Raw genomic sequence first — 19,779 nt, 5'->3', positions numbered from 1 at the left:
TAGCGTGTGTGTGTTCGTTAATCTCTTTTCGAGTGTTCTTCGTGTTGTATAACCAGATGGGTTTGTATAGGGAGTGCGTGTGTGTACGTGTGTAGCATAGAGAGGTCTGGCCAGTAGAATCTGTCACGGGCCACCTAATCATAAGAGGTGTGCCTGTTTAACTGGGACAATGTCCCAGGACCAATGCATTTCAAACCATGGCTAAAAGTCAGTGAGTCTGTGGAAATGGCATCATGTTTAAACCCTTTGCTACAGCTGCCAGATGTGACATGCTGTCAACCAGCATTCAGGACACAGTCTGCGATCTCTTTGTTCCCTGAAGGTGGCTTCCTGGATCCAAATGACCGTGCTATCATTTCCCCAAGCCCGACCTTCTGGGTATCTTTTCAAAACAAGAGGTGAAAGGGAAGCAGATCTCTCCCAGCCTGAGAGCTCCCCTTGGGAAGCTGGCATGTCTCTTTCCTGACGAGGGTCAGTTCCAGTGAAGAGGATTCTGCTGTATGCACACACGCACATGCAAGTATAGTCTGGCTGTAGCTCCTGACTTCATGATGGTGTCTTTGCAGAGACATTGCTAGTTTAATCTCGACCACCATCCAGATTCACAGGGTGACAGGAGTCAGCAGCCAGGCAGATATTTTGCAATTTAATTAAGTGTTCCTGAGATGCCAGCTGTACTCGTTGGATTTCACACCCTTAATAAAACCTATATTTATACATGTCAGAGTGCCTCTTCCATCTCTGGGGGCCTGAAGGGCATGTGGACAGGTATGTAGGGGGTCTAGGCAGTGAATTTGTTTGCCAGTGTGTACATGCCGCTCTGGGAATGTGTGTTTATGTGGGATGGGTGTGGGCACATGGTTTTGGGTTGTTAGAAAAGCAGGCGTATGTTTATACGGGGGGGGTGCAGTTGTGTATTGTGTGTAGGGTCAGGGGTATGAGTGTGTGGAGTGTGTTGCTTTGTGTGTGGAACTGCAGGTGCACATGCTCTGAGTAGAGCTGTGAGTGTGTGCAGGGGTGTGAGTGTGGTGGTGAATGTTTGGGGCCGAGAGTGCGTGGGGATCATCTTGGCACTGTGCCTACCCAGGAGTGTGGCTGACGGAGGAGGAACCTGACTGCATGTGAAACAGATCCAGCATACGGCTGGGGGTTAACCCTGCTCTGCGGGGTCCAGGTCAGATGCTGTTTAATGATCCAGCTTTGTCTTCATTGGGGGGAGGGGGGAGGATGATTCCTACAGGCATTTCCCAGGGCAGGACGCAGGAGGCTCCCTCCTGTCCCTGGTAAGACCCAGGGGCTTCTCGTGTCCAGTTTACAAGCAGGTCTCCCAGTTATTCGTTGCCAGTGTAAGTAATTTAGGACTCGACTTCTGCTCTCGCCCAGTGAAAACAGACACATGAGAGAGTACCTACGACACGGCTGACACTGCTCCTGTTAGGGGAGACTGGGATGGGCATGTCTGGGAGCTGCCCCAGTCTTTTCCCCATAGCACTTCACCTGGGCCTGGGAGAGCAGGGCTCTCCCTAGGCCACTTCCTTCTGGGAGAGGTTGGGACTGGAGCACCTGGGAGCTTCCCCTGTCCAGTGCGCCACAGTGTTGTTGCAGTAACCACCATCTGTGCAAAGCCCGAGGCACTGGCAGGATTGGCTGTTGCATTTTTTACCCTTCTCATTCAGCGCCTGGGCTGACAGGAAAAGCCAGAAAAGCTCTGAGTCACCTCCCAGGGCGAATCCTTCCCTAGAGACAGATGGTTCCTGGGTCCAAACCCCAAAAGATAGTTGTGCCTGTAATACCAATGGAGGAAGTGGAGAATGACTCCACCCCACCCATCTTCCTGCTTGCTGGGAGCTGCTCCCTGCAGCTGCAAGAGCGGAACCACAGTCTGTAACAGGAGAGTTGTAAAATCCCTGCTAGGGCCTTTTCCCTGCTCTTTAGGTTTTGCCCCATAGCTGTGATGGTCACTGTTTATGAATGATGTTATCTTAGCTCCTAGCACCCATCGTAAGGGATCAGATCGTCACTCTGCGCGGTGCTGGGTGTACATGACAAAAAGATGGTCCCTACTTCAAACAGGACCTTCCAAACATAAAGATTGCCGAGAAGCCATATTTCCTGCCCCTTGGCCTGTCCCCCCACCCCCCCGAATCCACCACTGTCGGTCGTCACTGCTCGTTTTGTTAAGCATCTTAACAATTCACCAGCTCCAGAGGGCAGGAACCTTGCTTGTGTAGGTCTGTGAAGCCCAATGCACCCTCTTACGGTGCTGTCGTGATACCGATGATCGCTGTGGCCATGAGGAAATAGCAGGAGGGCCTCGCAGATAGCTGGCCCTGCTGATCCGTGCAGACTCTCCAATTTATGCTTAATGGTGCCATATGATTTTGTGATATGCCACCAGCCTGCACAGCACAGGCATGTTAGTAAAGTTCTTTCAGCAAGTGTCTGAGCCTCATCCAGTGGCGTGAAACTGGCAGGCAATCAGAATCAGCCTCTCTGGCCCAGATCCTCCAAGGGATTTAGGTTCCTAACAGCCGTAGATTTCCATTGACTTTGAGGCTCTGGGCCTTTTTGCACAGGAGTAACTTTTGCAGTGCTAATGGAGCAGCTGTCTCTTGCTTTCCTCTCCCTCTCCTTCTCTGTGGTTTCACCATCCCAGCTTGTTTTTGGCAGCTTGCCCAGCTGTAGGGGCGGTGGGATGGGCCAGAGCTGCAGGAAGTTGCAGCTGCAACGAAACAGCCAGAGAGAAGCTGTCAGAGAGCGAACTAAAACCACGGAAAGGAAAGGGCACAGGGCAACATTTAACAGCTGCCAGGGACAGCAGAGATACAACGGCATGCAGTGACAGGTGGGGAAGAGCAATTCCAAATGGACCCAAGGCTGTGGGACTAATACACAGCAGCCGCCTGAGAAATCACTGTAGGTAACTTTTGACCTTCCAGAATCTCGTTTTTCCTCAGTCCCCATTCTCTGAGCTGGCCTGGTCCCTGCTCCCGCTAGTCCCAGCACAGAGCGGCTCAGAAGCCAGAGCCCTGATTTCCTGCATCTGCGGCTTTCCCTGGTGCGCTGGGTTCTGAGCAAGGGGCTGGTTTTGAGCGGAAGTGACTGCTGTGTTTCTGCTCTGGTGGCAGGACCGAGCACGACAGGATGAGCAGGAAGTTGGTTCGTCTCTCCTAGGCGATGACAATGGGGTCTGTGGGGTTCATGGCAGCAGTGACCTCTGTGCTGATCCTCGTGGGGTTGCCCTGAGCAGAGGCTGACAGAGAAAGTCCCCAAGCCGGTGGATCTGGGACATTGTTGACCCCGTTTGGGTTTCATCCCAAACATACCCCTCCCAGAGCAGCATCCCTGCTCAGCTGTTGATAAACAGCCGGGACCCCCGGCAGTGGGCTTCACAGCACCCTGCCTTTAAATTCAGTGGGTCCACTGAGCTACAGGAGCATAGGGGACAGGAAAATGTGTCCGTGAAGTGGGGTGGGCTTGGAGCACTGGCCCTGGAGTCCGGACTCCTGGGTTCTAGTCCCAGCTTTGCTAATAAGTGTCTAGTGGTTACCATAAGGGACTTGAAAGCCAGACCTTCTGGGTTCTATTTCAGCTCTGTTATGGGCCTGCTCTGTGCCTCAGTTTCCCCAGCAATAAAATTGGGATAATCAATGAGACAGACTCTCTTTCACCAAGGGCTCTGGGATGGATACATGAAAAGTATCCGGAAGGGCTAGGTGAGTCGTTACAGCTCTGGCCATGCTCAAGGGCATGGCACAGAGACCACAGAGCCCAGGGAGGTTCCATAAGCTTCCCTGGGACCAGAGTTTTCCTGTTGTTTGGTTTGGAAATTATCAGGGTGCTGGAAACACAAGCTAGATAGGATGCAATTCTGAGGCTGCGTCACCGACTCAGCAGCTGGGGATTCTAGCCCAAGTAATGACAGGTTGGGGAGGGAAGGACACCCTGCCAGCATGTCCCCTGTTAACCCTTCAGTGTCCTCCCTACATCTACCAGTGATCTAATGCCCCCAGACTCAGCCACAACCACAGTACAACCGCCAAACCCAGATGCAATGACTGACTCCTTTTCTCACACTGGGCAGGAGTCTCTAAGTCTTGCAGCGCAGATGGAAAAGGACAGGGGCTGGCACCCCTCTCCCAATGGAGGCAATGCTCACAGCCTGCTGCCCTGGAGACAGTCAGATGTGGCCTGGAGCAGAGATTGGTGCTAGTCAGTTGAGAGACGATGAACCATGGTTCCCTGGACACAAATGTTCTTCTGTTCCGGCTGCTCACACAGATTGTGGATTCAGCAATTGGCAGCAGCTGTCTGGGCTGGAAACAAGCTTGTTCTGCTTTAAATGTGACTCCTGCTCCAGTTACCCTTGCCTTAAAGATGCTAAATTCCTGCTGCATTCAACAGGTGTGCAGAGCAAGGTGCCCCATGACTGCTCGGTGGGGATCCATTCAGCCCTGACAAATGTAGATGGCAGTGGCACCCCCTCTCCCGACTGTTTTTGGCCCAGTCTCTCCAAGGCAGCCCCTGGCAGGGTGCTCCTGAGCGCTGCTCTCTGCAAGGCCTGACAGCAGCAGGCCAGCTTTCAGCTTGACAGCTGGAGTCTCTGGCTCCTGTTGCTTTAAGGGGAGGAGGCTACGGGTTTGCCCTGAGCTTGTGTCTTATTCTTCCAGCCAGCACAGGCTGCCAGGCCCAGTATGGAGGGCTCTGTGCTGGCTGCCACTGCTGCACTGGAGAGAGACATGAATGCAGCAGGAGACAGTCTTCTCTCCATGCCAAGGTGGGGAGGGCACCCGGCAGTGGGGCCCCTGGGATCCATCTGGTAGAGAAGGAGTCACCGGCCTGTCCTTCCCCTGACTGCCACTGACAGGCCAAGGGGAAAAGCCTGTAACCACTCAGGTATTTGGAGGGGGGCGGGCATAAGGGGGAAGAGTTTGGATCTTTCTTTCTCTCTAAGGCTACAGAGTTGTCAGCTCTCCCCATGTCAGCAACTCTCACCTTTAGAGGGGGGCGGGCATAAGGGGGCAGAGGATGGATCTTTCTTTCTCTCTAAGGCTACAGAGCTGCCAGCTCTCCCCATGTCAGTAAGACTCACTTTTGGTCTCTTTCTTAAAGCCCCCATCCCTGGAGTCATCTGATTGTGGGAGACTCTCTAAAGGACACCAGCCCCAAAGTAAATGTGTAGCTTTTTGGCAGGGGAGAGAAGCCTGGCTCCCTAAGAAGGCAAAGAAAGACTCAAATGTCATTATTGAATAAGTAGTATGATCTTCAGAGGGGAAGGGTCTGACTCATGATTTTGAATGGGGGCGGGGCGCGACACTGCTCCTTCACCTCCTCCTCTGCCTCTTTCTTCCCCCTCCCATAAATGAACTGAATGAGAGCCGCTGCAGCCCCATGTTTGGTTGATTGGTTAAGAGCCATAGGTGCTTAGAACTATTCTTTTACCTCACCCAGATACCCTCCTTTGCCTGTGACAAAAAACTCCCACCAGTACAGTGGGCTTGAGTCTCCTCTTACTCATACCAGTTCCCTCTGTGAATCCATTTAAACAAGTGTGAGAAAAGAGTCAGGCCCTAAAAGTGCAGTAAAGCTGCAGGACACCAGCTGATCGCTGCAGGGGTCAGGAAGGGATCTCCCCAATGCTGCAGACAGGGTAGAGGACAGAGCAGATGGCCTGATACTATGGGTTTGTGTTGGGGGGAGCTGTACTGAGGACACCTTTTCTGCTCCAAGATCTCTAATCTCTCTGTTTGGCGGGGAAGGCACTGTTTACCCTTGCTCCTTGGTGTAAGAACCCAAGGAGGAAGGGTGCATGAAGCAAGCTTTGGGATTCTGCTCATGCAAGATGATGCTGGTTCCTCAGCCCTCAGGTGTGTCCTAGAGTAGGCTGGGCTTCGATAGGCTGGCCCTCAGAGCACACAGCTGAGTGATAGGACGGAAGACACCATCCTGTCCAGCTGGGGCACCACAGTGGGTGGTCTGCGTCCTCAAGTGATCACTGTCTGCATTTCATCTGAAGCAGGACCCTGCCATGCAGTGCCCAAGATGTCTGCCCCAGGTTGGGACCAGCTGGAGCAGGATCCAGGGACCCAAGCTGGGAGGCCCAGCGATTATGCGCATGCTGCTGTCACCCAGCTCTGCACCAGGTAAGCAGCTGTTAGAACTGGCTGAAGTGAGAAGCCTCTTACCTGGCTTCCCCCAGTCTCTCTGGGATGAAATTCACAGCTCCCTGTTACGGCTGCAGGTGCAATTGATGGATTCTACATTCTGGGGCAGGGGACTCAGGATGCCTGGGTTCTATTCCTGGCTCTGAGAGCGTGGGAGGGTCTAGAGACTACAGCAAGGGGCTGGGAGCCCAGTTCTACTCCTGGCGCTGCCCCAACTCACCTGGTGACCACGGCCAAGTCACAGCCACGTCCTGTGTATGAATTCCCTACTGATGAAATTGCGTTAAGACAAAAGCACTGTGGGCCTAAGGGAGAGTTCTGGGGGCTTGGGATGGCATCAGTTCTGCCTAGGCCCAGCTCACACTGCAGCCAGTCTGTGCTGCTTTATCAGAGGAGACTTGCTGGCCTACTTATGTCACGTCTAATTGCACGGTTACCGGCGGGGAGGTGATGTTCATACGAAGTGTTTCCTTCTGGTTTACACAGAGGCAGTGCAGGGCAGGGGTCTGAGAGATGGACCTCCTGGGTTCTATTCCCAGCTGTGCCACTGACTCCCTGGGTGACCTTGGGCAAGTCACTCTACTACTTTGTGCCTCGGTTTCCCCATCTGTAAAATGGAGTTAATGATACTAACCTCCTTAGTGAAGTGCTTTGAGATCCGTGGATGGACAGTGCTAGAGAAGAGCTAAATGCTGGGGCAATAAGTGGAAAATCCAGTCCTACGTGGATGAGTGCGAGGAGATAGTCCCATGTGCCCTAGCTCTGGCCCTGGACCAGGAGGCAGAGATCTCAGTGGGAAATTTCCTGGCAGGACAGGCTGTACCGCTGCTTGGGACAAATTCCCCGCTTATGTGATGGGATGCCCTCAACGCTTGCTCATAACTTAGCGCTTATAAAGAACCTGCTTTTTACAAGTGCTGAGCACCTGCAGCTACGGCTGGAGTCAGTAGGATCTGCACCAAAGCAGGCCCAGGATGCTTCCCATCTGCAAAGCATTGCATCCTGTATTAACAAGAATGTTGTATGTAAGACACAAAGATCATTGTCCCGCTCTGGTGAGACCCCAGCTGGAGTACCCGCGGCCAGTTCTGGGGGCCAGGCTTTAGGAAAGATGTGGAGAAATCAGAGACAGTCCAGAGAAGAGCAACAAAAATGATCAAAGTTTGGAAAACCTGACCTCTGAGGATAGGCTGAAAGACTTGGGCATGTTTAGTCAAGAGAAGGCTGAGGGGGCAGCTGATAAGTCTGCCAATATGTAAAAGGTTTTTGTGAAGAGGAGGGTGATCAGTTGTTCTCCTTGGCAGGACGACAAGGAATCAGCTGAGTTTGCAACAAGGGAGAGTTAGGTTGGACATTAGGGAAAACTTTCTGTCTCTCTAGGGATAGTTGAGCACTGGCACAGGTTACCTAGAGAGGTTGAAGAGTCCCTGTCATTGGCAGGTTTTAATTGCAGGTCAGACAAACACCTGTCAGGGATGGTCTAGGTTTACTTGGTCCTGCCTTAGCACAGGTGGTTGGACTAGCTGACCTCTCAAGGTCCCTTCCAGCCTGACACTTCTATGATTTCTGTGATATTAGCTAATCAATCCCTCAGCCCCCTGGGAGAGGGGGCATTGTCCCTCACAGGGAGGCACAGACAGGGGAAATGCCAAGGCCACGGGGTAAGGCAGTGGCAGAGCCAGGATTTGAACGGTGGAGCTCCTGTCTCCCAAGCCTGTGCTCTGAACGTGAGCCCAGGACTGTGCAGGCAGGTGTCTCCCTGGGGCTCAAATCCAGCATCGCTGCCTTAGCAACCTGTTCCCTGGCCATGCACAGCTGCACACTATATGGAGCATGCTCCAGTCCAGGCCACGTGGATCCAGAACCCCATCAGAATGCTGGGGAAGGTGCCTGGCTGTCTGGGCCTCAGTTGCTGCTGGTGCAAGGCTCCTTCCTTCACCTTCTTGGTGTGCAGAGGAGGAAGGGCACTGAGGGGCAGCCAGTTCCCTGGGGAGGGGGATGGCAGGCGATGGGCATCATCCTGCATCTCTCTCAATCCTGCTCTCTCAGACCTCCTTTGTTCCTTCCTTCCAGGTGCCAGGAGCATCTTCATCTTTGGGAGGATGCTTCACCCAGCTGGCAGGCTGTGCTCCAAAACGTCCCTTCTCAGGTAGGGCCTGGAGCCCCTGCGGCAGCTGACAGAGGCTTGAAGGAAAGGGGACCTAAGTGGAAGGGGTGGGGTGGCTAAGGCAGTTCCTCTCACATAAAGTGATTGGTCTAATTTGTCGGTGTGGGTGTTAAAGTTGATTGTGCTCCTACCCCAGGACGCATGGCTTTGGTGGGGAGACGAAGAGGAAGGCTGCTGAGGCCCTCTCAGCTGGGCTTTTACTGATCTTTCAGAAGGACTGACTCACTTGGGAGGCTGGGAACAGGCTATGGGGCCTGTTGCCTCTAGGCCACCCATTCAAACCCACCCCAGCTGATGACTGAAGGTTATGTGCAGGGAGCTGTTCAGCATAGAAAAGAGACAACTGAGGGGGGAGATGATCGAGATCTATGAAATCATGACAGGGGTGGAGAAAGTGCATAAGGAAGTGTTGTTGTTTACTCCTTCACATAACACAAGCAGGGGGTCACCCAATGCAATTCATAGGCAGCCAGTTTAAAAGAACAAGGAAGGACTACTTCCCACAACGCACAGTCAACCTGTGGAACTCGTAGCCAGGGGATGTTGTGCAGGCCAATAGTATAAATGGGTTCAAAAAAGAACTAGATAAGTTCATGGAGGGTAGGTTCATCAGTGGCTAGTAGCCAAGATGGTCAGGGATGCAACCCCATGCTCTGAGTGTCCCTAAACCTCTGACTGCCAGAAGTTGCGTGTGGATGACAGGGGATGGCTCACTCGATAATTGCCCTGTTCTGCTCATCACCTCTAAAGCATCTGGCCCCAGCCACTGTTGGAGACAGGATACTGGGCTAGATGGACCATTGGGCTGACCCAGTCTGGCCATTCTTATATAAGGTGGCTTGTTGCTATTTGGTGGCCCTTGTGAAATGAGTTTGGCCTCAGCAGCCCAGTTCCCACTGGACAAGTTTCCACATAACAAACACCCCCACCCCTTGTTCTCTGGCTCAGAGGAGAGGTCAAAGGTGAGTGCAGACTGAACTCCTGCATGAGTCCCTTGATGGCAGATCTGAGGCAGATGGGTTGGGGGATGCTTTCCTGGCTCCTGCTGGAACCAGACCTGGTCTCAGGATAAATTGGGCATGTTTTGCAGCTCAGAATTCAAACAAGGAAGGGGCGGGGGAGTTCTTTGGGCTTGAGTTGGAAGGAACAGGTCTTGGTTTGTTTCCTCAGGTTCCCCATTTCCCACAATGCCCTTGGTGCCGCCATGGGTCCCACTGCAATTGTGCTTTCCCCAGTTCTGTTTGCACCGCTGTGTTTGCACACACACTGCTCCTCTCCGTCATTTCGGAAGCGTTTTGTCAATGGCAGGAAGGCAGTTTCCATGTGGCCGGGGCTGAGAGGTTGGCGGGTGAGCTAACCATGTCTTCGGCTTGGCAGTCCAGGTTCACTCAAGCTGCAGCCTGCCCCAGCTCTGGGCCATTGGGACAGATGCTGCTGTCCCACTCTGGTATTTGCTCTCTCAACAGTTCCTTGTCCCTGCTTTGCAGGAGCTTTGCTCGCTACCAAGGAGGATTTCAGGAGAGTGCGTCTCAGCCGAGCTCCACCCGGCCTGGCCAGATGACCCTGAGGAATGTGGCCTCTTCCGGTAAGACCCCATGCTGCTGCCGGGCTGCTGGAGCCCTTCCCAGAGGAGCACTGCTGAGGTGGTGGGGTGTGCTCGGGACTGGGAGTCAGGTGAGCAGGCTGGGATGCAGTTACTGACCCGGGCGAGGTGCAGTGGTCAGAAAAGGAGAAAGAGAGTCAGGACTCCTGGGTTCTATTCCCTGTTCTGTCGCTGACTCACTGCAGGGCCCTGGGGCTAGTGGGCTCCTCACTCTGTTTGAAACAGGGAGGGTCAACCTGCCCCTCCAACCCTTCGTAGTGTGCTGCAAGGGGGTCTTTGGATGGGGAAATGCTACCTCTGTACAAAGCACTATTAAAGGCATCTTATTGGCAGGTCAGGTTGGGCTGTGGGGAGTGGAGAGTGGACAGCACCAGCCCTGGAGCCCCTGGGTGGCAGAGCACAGTGCTATGACACCCTGCTGGTGCATGAGCGCTGCTCCAATACAGGAACTAAGGGGGGAGCTAGCTGGTTCTGGAGGTTCCTGGGCTTTGTTAGTGCTTGGAGTAGCCGGTGCCTGGGACTGCCCTGAGGGACTTGAGTACTGGAGGGGTTCCTGCAATTTGAAAACTTGAGACAACCTTTTCCCCTCCCCTGTTTGTGACCATCTCTGTACTCCCCACTACTCCTCAGATGCCATCCAGAAGCACCGGAAGAGCCTGTCTGTCTGGTTCAGCCACCAGCCCAATGAGGAGAGGCAGTTTGGCCCGTCCTTTTCACTGGACACCATCCACGTGGACCCGGTCATCAGGGAGAGCTCCCTGGAGGAGATCTTGAAGCCCTCCCCTGACCTGACCATCCTGAACCAGCTCCAGTCCCCTTGCAGCCAGACCATCAGCCTCCAGAACCTGTTCGACGCGGATGCCTGTGGGCAGCAGGTGAAGAACGTGGTGCTGTATGGCACGGTAGGCACAGGGAAAAGTACCCTCATCAAAAAGATGGTGGTGGACTGGTGCCACGGGCGCCTGCCCCGCTTCGAGTTGGTCATCCCCTTCTCCTGTGAGGACTTGTCACAGAGCAACGTGCCTATCTCGCTACGACGCCTCATCACCAAAAAGTACCTGCACCTCAAGAACGTGGTGCCACTGCTGGGCTCCACCAACCTCAAGATGCTCATCATCCTCAACGGCATGGAGCGGCTCAACTTGGACTTCCGGCTGTCTGGCACCGAGCTGTGCTGCGACCCCAGTGAGGCCGTGCCTCCCTCTGCCATTGTGGTCAACCTGCTGAGGAAGTACCTGCTGCCAGAGGTTGGTATCCCTCCCCACCTGGTGCTGTGAGCCTGTGGGGGGGCTGCGGGTAGAAATGGGGATCCCTGAAGCATTGCCCCAAACCCAGTCCTTGGTGTGGCCTCTACCGGCCCTGACTGGCTGGTAAAAGGTACAGCAAGGAGCTTCCCCATACCCCTGTGCTGAAAGGACACCCCCGCCCCGCAGCCCTTAGGAGGGAGAAGGGTGTCCAGTCTCCATGGCTCATTCAGTCTTTGGCCTCTCTGCACAGGCTGGGAACAAAGAGGCTGATCAGTGCCAGCCGGGAGGGTGGTTTCTTTGACAGCCTACAATTATTGGTGTAACATCTGCCCATGGCACATAGCAAATGCGACCCCAGGGTGGTTCCTGACTCGAAGAACAGACAGCCTAAATGGAAGCTGGCAACTCCAGAAGGCTTGGGGGAATGGATGTCGGTGGACGGGTGAGGCAAGAAAATGGAGGGGGTTGCTAAGGTGGCATGACATGCCCCATGCTAGTGCCACTGCTTCTTACCTGTTGTGCCCTCAGTATGGGCTGCGACATGTGGAAGTCCATCATCCAGACTGAGATCCCCCAAATTCCCTTCACACCCACCCTCAGGTAGCAATGATGTTAAATCACTGCTGTCCTGGGCTGGATGTGAACCAGCAGCCTTGAGGTCATCATCACCTTAATCCCATCCAGTCCTTGCCCTTCCTCCTCAACTGATTTCGTCATATAGGGCCTAACCCAATGCAGTCTGACACCGGTGAGAGGTTTTCCATTGAGGCTCTGGACCAGGCCAGTAATGGTTTGACAGAGAAAGAGAGGGACTACATTAAATCCCAGCTCTGTTCATCTGGTTGCAGGCCAGCATCATTGTCACCACGCGCCCGTCCGCCGTGCGCCGGATCCCCAGCAAGTACGTGGGCCGCTATGCCGAGATCTGCGGCTTCTCCAACACCAACCTCCAGAAGCAGTATTTCCAGATGCGCCTGAGCCAGCCCGGCTGCGACGGCAGCGGGAGCAGCAGCAACTCAGATGAGCGGGACAATCTGGTGGAGATGCTCTCGAGGAATCTGGAGCGCCACAACCAGATCGCGGCTGCTTGCTTCCTGCCCTCTTACTGCTGGCTGGTCTGCACCACCCTGCACTTCCTCTACTTCACCAAGTCGGTGCCTCCCAGCCAGACCCTGACGGGCATCTACACCAGCTTCCTGCGGCTCAACTTCAGCGGGGAGATCCTGGACAGCACCGACACCACCAAAGTCTCCATGATGAAATACGTGGCCAAGACGGTGGGCAAACTGGCCCACGAGGGGGTGATGTCCCGCCAGACCAGTTTCTCGGATGAAGACCTGCAGAAGTGCTTTGAGGTGGAGATGAAGACAGAGGGTGAGCTTAACCTCCTCAACGTCTTCCGCACTGACGTCTTCCGCTTCTTTCTCACGCCCTGCGTCCAGACGGGCAAGGAGCACACCTTCGTCTTCACCATCCCTGCCATGCAGGAGTACCTGGCAGCCCTCTATGTGGTGCTGGGCGAGAAGAAGACCCTGATGCAGCGGGTGGGGAAAGAGGTGTCCGAGGTCATCAGCAAGGTAAGCGAGGATGTGACTCTGGTGCTGAGCGTCGTCTCCAAAGTCCTGCCCCTGCGCATCCTGCCGCTGCTCTTTGGCCTACTCAAGATGTTCCCCCGCTTTTTCAACCGGCTCAGTGGCAAGGATCGCGACACCATCGCCCGCACCATGGCGGTGGAGATGTTCAAGGAGGAGGACTACTTCAATGACGATGTGCTAGACCAGATAAACTCCAGTATTTTGGGGGTGGAGGGCCCCCTGCACCACCCTGACGAGGCCCCGGATGATGAAGTCTTTGAGCTCTTCCCTATCTTCATGGGTGGGCTCCTGTCGCACCGCAATCGGGCCCTCCTGGAGCAGCTTGGCTGCTCCATCAAGAACCTGGCAGCCTTTGAGATTGCCAATGCTATGAAGAAGACCATGATCAGGAACAGCCGCAAGTGGCTGCCCCCGTCTGAGCTGATGGACTACTTCGTCTTCCTGCATGAATTCCAGAGTGAGCGCTTCACGGCTGAGGCAATCCGCTCCCTCAGGGCGATCAACCTCTCCTCCATCAAGATGACCCCACTCAAGTGCTCCATCCTGGCATCTGTCATGGGCACCACCAGCCATGAGGTGGAGGAGCTTAACCTGAGCTCGTGCCATCTTGATGTTAGCAGCCTGCAAACTCTTTTCCCTGTCCTGCTGCGATGCCGAAAGCTCCAGTGAGTGCCTCCTTCTCTGATTTGGCCCGGGGTCTAAGTTATCCATTTATATCCGTGGATGCCTTGATTGTTCTCCCATCGGCAGTTTGCCTGGAGCCTGAGTGCTGCATACAATGGTGTAAACCAGTGGTTCTCAAATGGTGGGTCAGGAACCCAAAGTGGGTCACGAACGTGTTTTAATGGGGCCACCCGGGCTGGCGTTAGACTTGCTAGGGCCTGGGGCTGAAGTCAAAAGTTTGAGCCCTATGGTCCAGGGATGAAACTTCCAAGCTTCAGTTTCACACTCCTGCAGGGGGGCAGGGCTCAGGCTGCGGCTTTGGGCCGCCCTGCCCGGGGCAGAGGGTTCGTGTTTCGGTCCCCCTTCCTGGGATTGTGTAGTAATTTTTGTTGATAGAAAGGGGTCGTGATGCAATCAATTTGAGAAACGCTGGTGTAAACAGTTGCTGCCTTTGTCTGTTTTAGATACAAAGATACAGACCATGGAGACTATAAGTCAGTGTATGATGCTCCTTGATCTAAGCAGCCATGCTAGATTATTGCATGCTGGGACTAGTAGTTTCAATGGATAGTAACTCTTTATAGACAATGGGTCCTTTATAGGACTCTGTGGGCTGCTGTTTAGCTGTTCTTTGAACCCTGCTTGGCATCAAGGCTCTTCTAGTGGTTTTCATCTCCATGTTTCAGCTGTCAGTTCCCAAACCCCTGTTGCTTTCCAAGTCCCTTGCTTTTGTGTTGTTCTATCTAAAGGCACCAGAAATCCATTCAAGTCATTTTTAGATTATATTGCCAGCTCTGCTAACTTTTTATTAAACAAGCAGAGCAGGGAGAGAGGGAGAAAACCCTGATGTAAAGTAAAATCTTATGGGCAAATGGCTAAGATGATCAGAGTATATTAGTCCCACTGTCTCACTTGGTACCAGAGCAATAACATAAGAATGGCCAGACTGAGTCAGACCAAAGGTCCTCTAGCCCAGTATCCTGTCTTCCGACCATGACTAATGCCAGGTGCACCACAGAGGGAATGAACAGCACAGGTAATCATCAAATGATCCATTCCCTGTATGATATATTCCATCTCTACTCTGTGCAGAGTCTTTGGTACATCCCTCTAATTGTTTCCCCCTCCGTGAATCCTGTCCGGCTGCAGAAAAGGTGGAATCTAGAGCTGGAAAAGACCTATCTAGTCCAGGTCCTGGCCAGTTGCAAGATACTCTGCGTGTCACTTTGCTTCTTTTTTGTCCTAGTCTCGTTTTTAAATATGCCTGGTATTGCAATCTCACCCTCTACCAGAAGACGGCAAGCTGCAATCAGGAAAGAAAGAGAGGAAAAAAATATAGAGGGACTGAAAAAATGTCCCATCCCTTTGGCCAGAGAAAAATCAATACAAAGACAATCTGGGAGGGAATCCATGGTGGAGCCTTCTCTCTCTCTCTCTCTCCTCCAACATCTGAATTTCCCATCCTGCCGGAGACTGTTCTCCCATATACATGTCTCTGGGATTCTGTCCGAGAGCTCAAGTTGTTTAGTCTTCTGGCTGGTACTGCCCCACTTCTGGTCTGTGCATGAAAATGGGGAGCATTTTCTCCCTGTTTGGGAGAAAATACTGTATTATCTTCCAGGCAGAGGCGCTGGCTGCCTTATGGCTGATCCATAGCTCGGTGGGCCTGCCAGGAGTAATACTGAGCGTTTACACAGACACTAATTGGGGTGGGAAGGTCAGTGTTGTTCATACTGATGGGGAAATGACTCACTCAAGGCTGCTTAGTAGTAGAGCAGGGAACAACCCCGAGAGTCCAGGTCTGTGCTTCTGGCCACAAGACGCAGGCCGCCTCTCCCATTGGGTTGCCTCAGGAGAGACCTCATTCCTTGTGGTTCTCACTTCCTAGTTCTGGGGAGTCTGGCAGGCTAGGAGAGGTGGAGGGGGTGTTAGTGGGTGTGAGTCACTGCAATACAGGCCTTCCACGTAGAGCAGTAACCTCTACTCCGCCCTCTAGGGCCAGAGTGCTGGGGAGGAGGTAGGTGTTGGGCCCCATAACATGGAGGGTTGACTGCTGCTACTGACCTTTTGCTCTCGCCCTGTCTCAGTTTGCAGCTCAACAGCTTGGGCCCTGAAGCCTGCAGGGAGATCCGGGACCTGCTGCTGCATGACAAATGTGTGGTGAGCACCCTGCGGTGAGTGTGCTCAGGAAACCCAGAGCCTGTTCCCCAGAGCAGGACTCTTTCTGAGACCTACCCCAGCCGGTGTGGTCACTTCCTTAGTGTGTTAGTCTGACCTGTGACCCTGGCTTTCTGGATCTCCTGGTCAGGGGTTCAAGTTCCATATTGGGCCCCGCTGTTACTGGCCTGAGTCTGGGGGATCCTGGGAGGGGAGGTATTAGAGGGTAAACATATGGCTGAGAGGAAAGGTTGGGGGCAGAGTCTGCTGGTTGTTACTTTTGCCCTTATTAAGCAGGCTCTACACTCAGCTCAGGGCTAGCTGAAGCTACTGGCCCCCATGGTCTGTATATTGGGCAGGATCCTTTAAAGGGCTGTCAGAGGTGCCTGAACCAGCTTGGACCTAGCTCTGCCAATAGGGACTGGATCAAGATGATTTTCTGGGCACCTGCCTATGGAGCCAATATCTGGTGTGCTCCATCATCTTTCTGTTTTCCCTTTCGCATTCTCTGCTGCATCCCTTCCCCTCTCGGCTCTGCACCCCTGCTCAGCCTGTGGGTCTCTCTAGCACTGGTTCAGGCAGATCTGAAGCTCCCTGCAGCACCATGGCAGGGCTGAGGGGAGCTGATTGCCAGGCCAAAGCCGTGTGGGACTGCAGAACGCTGCCTGACTCAGATATCTTTCCTATGTTGCTGCAGGACGGTGGTGTCAGTTCTATGTGATGGGTGAGGGGATGATGAGGGAAATATATCCAGAGCTGAGGAAGGCGTTTGAGGGAAGAGTAGGGGGAGATTTCCTGTTAAGCAGGAGCACAGAAAGGAACCTGTGACATGCCCCCGCCAAGGCTGCGATAAAGGGAAAGCTAGGACTAGTTGAAAATTTTCTGTCAAATCTGTTTTTCAACGGCAAACTGGGTTTTCAGCTAGATGAAGTATTTCGCAAAAAGTGTCTACTTTCCGTAGAAAATGATAGATTTGCTTTTTAACCGAACAATCATGTCTCGAAACCCCAAAATATTTCCAATTTCGACATGCTGCTGTGGTGCCTCATGGCAGCTGTAGTTCAGTTGCTTCATGTCTTCATTCTTGTCTATGTACCAGGCTCCTCAGCTAGACTACATCTACCATGATGCACCATAGCCAGGGACTCCCATGAAGTACCACCTCCCCCTCCAAAAAGGGCAACCATACTGCATCATAGGAGATGTAGTCCAACCAGGGAGCCCAGCTTATAGTGGAAAATGGAAGCACGAGGCACCTGAACTACAACTCCCATGAAGCACTGCAGAGCATTTCCAAATTGAAATATTTTGGTAATCAAATTTCTGCCCCAAATCAAAAAATTTCCAGTGAAAACTTATACAAAACTTTTTTAAAAAATGCTGAAATTATCTGTGTGTGTGGGGGACCCCCTCTCTTTTTTCAACCAGCTCTAAAGGGGACAAGCTATTCTCTCCCTAGAGTCTTTTGTTATCCCATGTCCTGCAGCACTAACGCATGGGCAGTAAACACCTCTGGCTGCTTCCTCTCCCTCTGTGACCTTCCTGTGTTGTTTTCAGGCTCTCGGACAACCCCGTGACAGAGCAGGGGGCCATGTACTTGGCTGAGGCCATCGCAGGTAACCGCTCCCTGACACACCTGTCCTTGCTGCACACCTCCTTGGGGAACCAAGGTTTGGAAGTGATCACTCAGCACCTGGCCCAGAACCAGCACCTGAAGGAGCTCGACGTGGGCTACAATTCGGTGACGGACGAGGCAGCCCTAGGGCTGGTGGAGGTGGCTAAGAGGCATGCGACACTGAAGGAAGTGCAGTGAGTCCCCAAGCCCCTTCCCCTCCCCATACAGCCTGGTCAATCCCTTCCCTGCCCTATCCATGACCCCAGACGAGGGAGCCACAGCTCAGGCATCCAGCCTGGCATCCCTTTATGGGCACCAGTTGCCCTCGTTGGCAGCGTTCCCAGCCCATGAGACCTGGCCCCTCTCCCTCTAGGAGCTACCCCCACCCCATATTGGCTTCTTGCTGGTGGCTGCTCTAGCAGCCTCTCTGACTACTGCCCCTTGTCAATGGCAGCTGAGCTTGTCTTTCATTGGCCAACCCCTCATGGCGGTAAGAGTCCTTGTCTCTCATTGGTCACTGTGCCTCCACTCATCTCTCATAGGCCACTGCTCCCCTGAGCCATCACTCATGCTTCTCTCTGATTGGTCGCTGTGCCTGTGCTTTGCTTTAGTGGCTTCTGTCCCATATGGCTGCATGAGTCCTTGTCCCTCATTGGTCACTGCCTTGTCCTATGTATGCTCCCATGCTTGTCTCTCATTGGCCACTGCATCATGTGGCTGCTTGAGGCCTTGTGCCTCACTGGCCACCGTTCATCCACTCATTTCCCACAGGCCGTGGCTCTTCTTTGAGCCTGCTCTCATTGGCTACTGCCCTTTGGGGCTGCTCCTGTCCTTTCATTTCATTGGTCACTTCCCCCCATGCTCCTTTCTCATTGGTCACCAAGGGATGCCTGGTGCACCCCTAACCCTGCTTCTCCCTTCCCCAGCCTGTATTTCAATGACATCAGTGATGAAGGCAAGCGAGCACTGCATGCACTGCGCAGGGACCGCGACGGCGTCCAGGTGCTGGTGTTCCTTACAGTGGGCACTGACGTCTCCGACTACTGGGCCTTCATCCTGAGCGTAGTGAAGAAGAACCTGCCCAACTGGGACCGCGAGCGGGTCCAGCAGCACCTCAGCCTGCTGCTGCAGGACCTGGAGTGCAGCAGCCGGCAGACCAGCAACCCCTGGAAGAAAGCCAAGTTCCTGCGGGTGGAGAACGAGGTCAAGAAGATGCTGGTTAAAATCCAGCAGGGAACCCTCTAACACAGCCCCCCCTCACCTCTCCCCATGGGTCTGCACCAGCAGGATGGGAGAATGCAATGGACATAAGGGCTTAACAGGGTCTGAGGGAGTCACTCTGTTAACCATTTCCTCCACCGCCACTCCAAGAGCAGGGCTCGCTTGTGTGGCTGGGGACACCAGGGAAATGAAGCTGAAGAGTCTCTGCTGGGAGCAGAGAGTTACTTGCAGCATTACAGAGTGTGAGGGTCTGGGCGGGAGAAGCCCCAGTGCCGGGACAGCAGGAGGCACTGTTTTAGGCCTAGAGGGAGGTGTGTTGGCCATGCTGGGCAGTAGAAAAGGAGGAGGTGGGGTCTGGTCAGAGCAGCTGGGCAGAGTGGGACGGGGAAGCTTGCACAGCACTGTTCCTGGCTTTAGATGGCACCATCGCTCCCTCACTTGTATCCCATCTTCACAGCCACAGCCACAGCCACACGTACCTCAGGGACACGCCCAGTTCACTGGGCTATTTCCCAAGCAGCTCCTGGCCTCCCTTCCTGGAGTGCACTGAGGCCATGAACGCTGCACTCTCATCTGCTGTCTGAGCCATGCCCAAGTAGAACTGCAGCGAAAGCATCGGCAAGAGCCTGGAGCCACCTGGGGAAAAAGCCACGGGGCATTGCCCCTTGGGAGCTGCCCCGTGCCTCCGCCTGGGAACCATCTGCCATTCCCAGACAGCAAGCGGCCATTGCCAAGGCTGGTGAGACCCCGGCTCTGTTCCAAGGGAGAGGGGATGGCAGCCTGAACACCACAAGGCCTGAGAATGGTGCAGCCATTGGTCATGTCAAGAACAGGACAGGGTTGCTTGGTAGCAATGGAGGCAAGACTCTTAAGGGCACCAGAGGAGGCTGAGAGCCAGTGATCAATCAAGGACCTGAGTCTCCTGGACCTTGTGGAGCCATTTCTTCTAGGGCTCAGTGGCTGCCGACTGCTCCCATTCTGATCTGGGAGCATTTGACACCCACCGTGCGCTGGTGTGAATGACGGTGCTGGGGAATCGGGGGCCCTGGGAGTCCATCCTGGGAGGGAGGGTTGTGTGGATTGGGACAGCGTGAGGCCCAACGTTGTGGGGAGCGACTGAAGGGCGGAGCAGCTCTGGGGGTTGTTCCCAATATTGGATGCTGTTGTGCAGTTCTATGTATCATTGAAACTAAACCACTTTTCTTTCTACAAACGTGAGATGTTACCAAACTGGTCTGTTCTTCTGTGGCCAGAGCCTTCCCAAACCCATGCTACATCTCTCATGCCATCTGCCTGGGGAGTGCTACCTGCTCCCATCCCTGTGGTACTTCTGTACAGGGAGGGGCA

The 19,779-nt window shown here is 53.8% G+C and overlaps 1 protein-coding gene across 9 annotated transcripts; it reads left to right on the top strand.

Moving 5' to 3' along the window:
* Positions 1-2,739: 2,739 nt before the first annotated feature.
* Positions 2,740-19,682, top strand: NLRX1 (NLR family member X1). Of its 9 annotated transcripts, XM_030538359.1 has the most exons (10): positions 2,740-2,916; positions 3,593-3,716; positions 6,020-6,143; positions 8,238-8,313; positions 9,798-9,916; positions 10,565-11,181; positions 12,030-13,441; positions 15,527-15,613; positions 17,154-17,405; positions 18,138-19,677. In XM_030538359.1, the coding sequence occupies exons 3-10, from the start codon at positions 6,029-6,031 to the stop codon at positions 18,454-18,456; spliced, it is 2,997 nt and encodes a 998-aa protein (XP_030394219.1). In that variant the 5' UTR covers positions 2,740-2,916; positions 3,593-3,716; positions 6,020-6,028; the 3' UTR covers positions 18,457-19,677. The 9 variants fall into 9 exon arrangements, with proteins under 9 accessions (XP_030394219.1, XP_030394225.1, XP_030394224.1 ...); XM_030538365.1 differs by lacking the exon at positions 3,593-3,716 and having other exon boundaries at positions 6,017-6,143; positions 9,819-9,916; positions 18,138-19,682; XM_030538364.1 differs by lacking the exon at positions 3,593-3,716 and having other exon boundaries at positions 2,740-2,845.
* Positions 19,683-19,779: the final 97 nt, after the last annotated feature.

The sequence above is a fragment of the Gopherus evgoodei genome, chromosome 19 (assembly GCF_007399415.2).
Source record: "Gopherus evgoodei ecotype Sinaloan lineage chromosome 19, rGopEvg1_v1.p, whole genome shotgun sequence".
Taxonomy (NCBI): Eukaryota; Metazoa; Chordata; order Testudines; family Testudinidae; genus Gopherus; species Gopherus evgoodei.
The sequence above is the reverse complement of the archived record's forward strand: the minus strand, read 5'-3'. Positions and strand labels throughout refer to the sequence as shown.

Bases quoted from the DNA above. Each gene is read 5' to 3' on its own strand.
- NLRX1 (XM_030538364.1), top strand. From the start codon at position 6,029: ATGCAGTGCCCAAGATGTCTGCCCCAGGTTGGGACCAGCTGGAGCAGG. The intron at 6,144-8,237 runs GTAAGCAGCTGT...CCTTCCTTCCAG, and splicing joins GTCACCCAGCTCTGCACCAG to GTGCCAGGAGCATCTTCATC. The intron at 15,614-17,153 runs GTGAGTGTGCTC...TGTTGTTTTCAG, and splicing joins TGTGTGGTGAGCACCCTGCG to GCTCTCGGACAACCCCGTGA.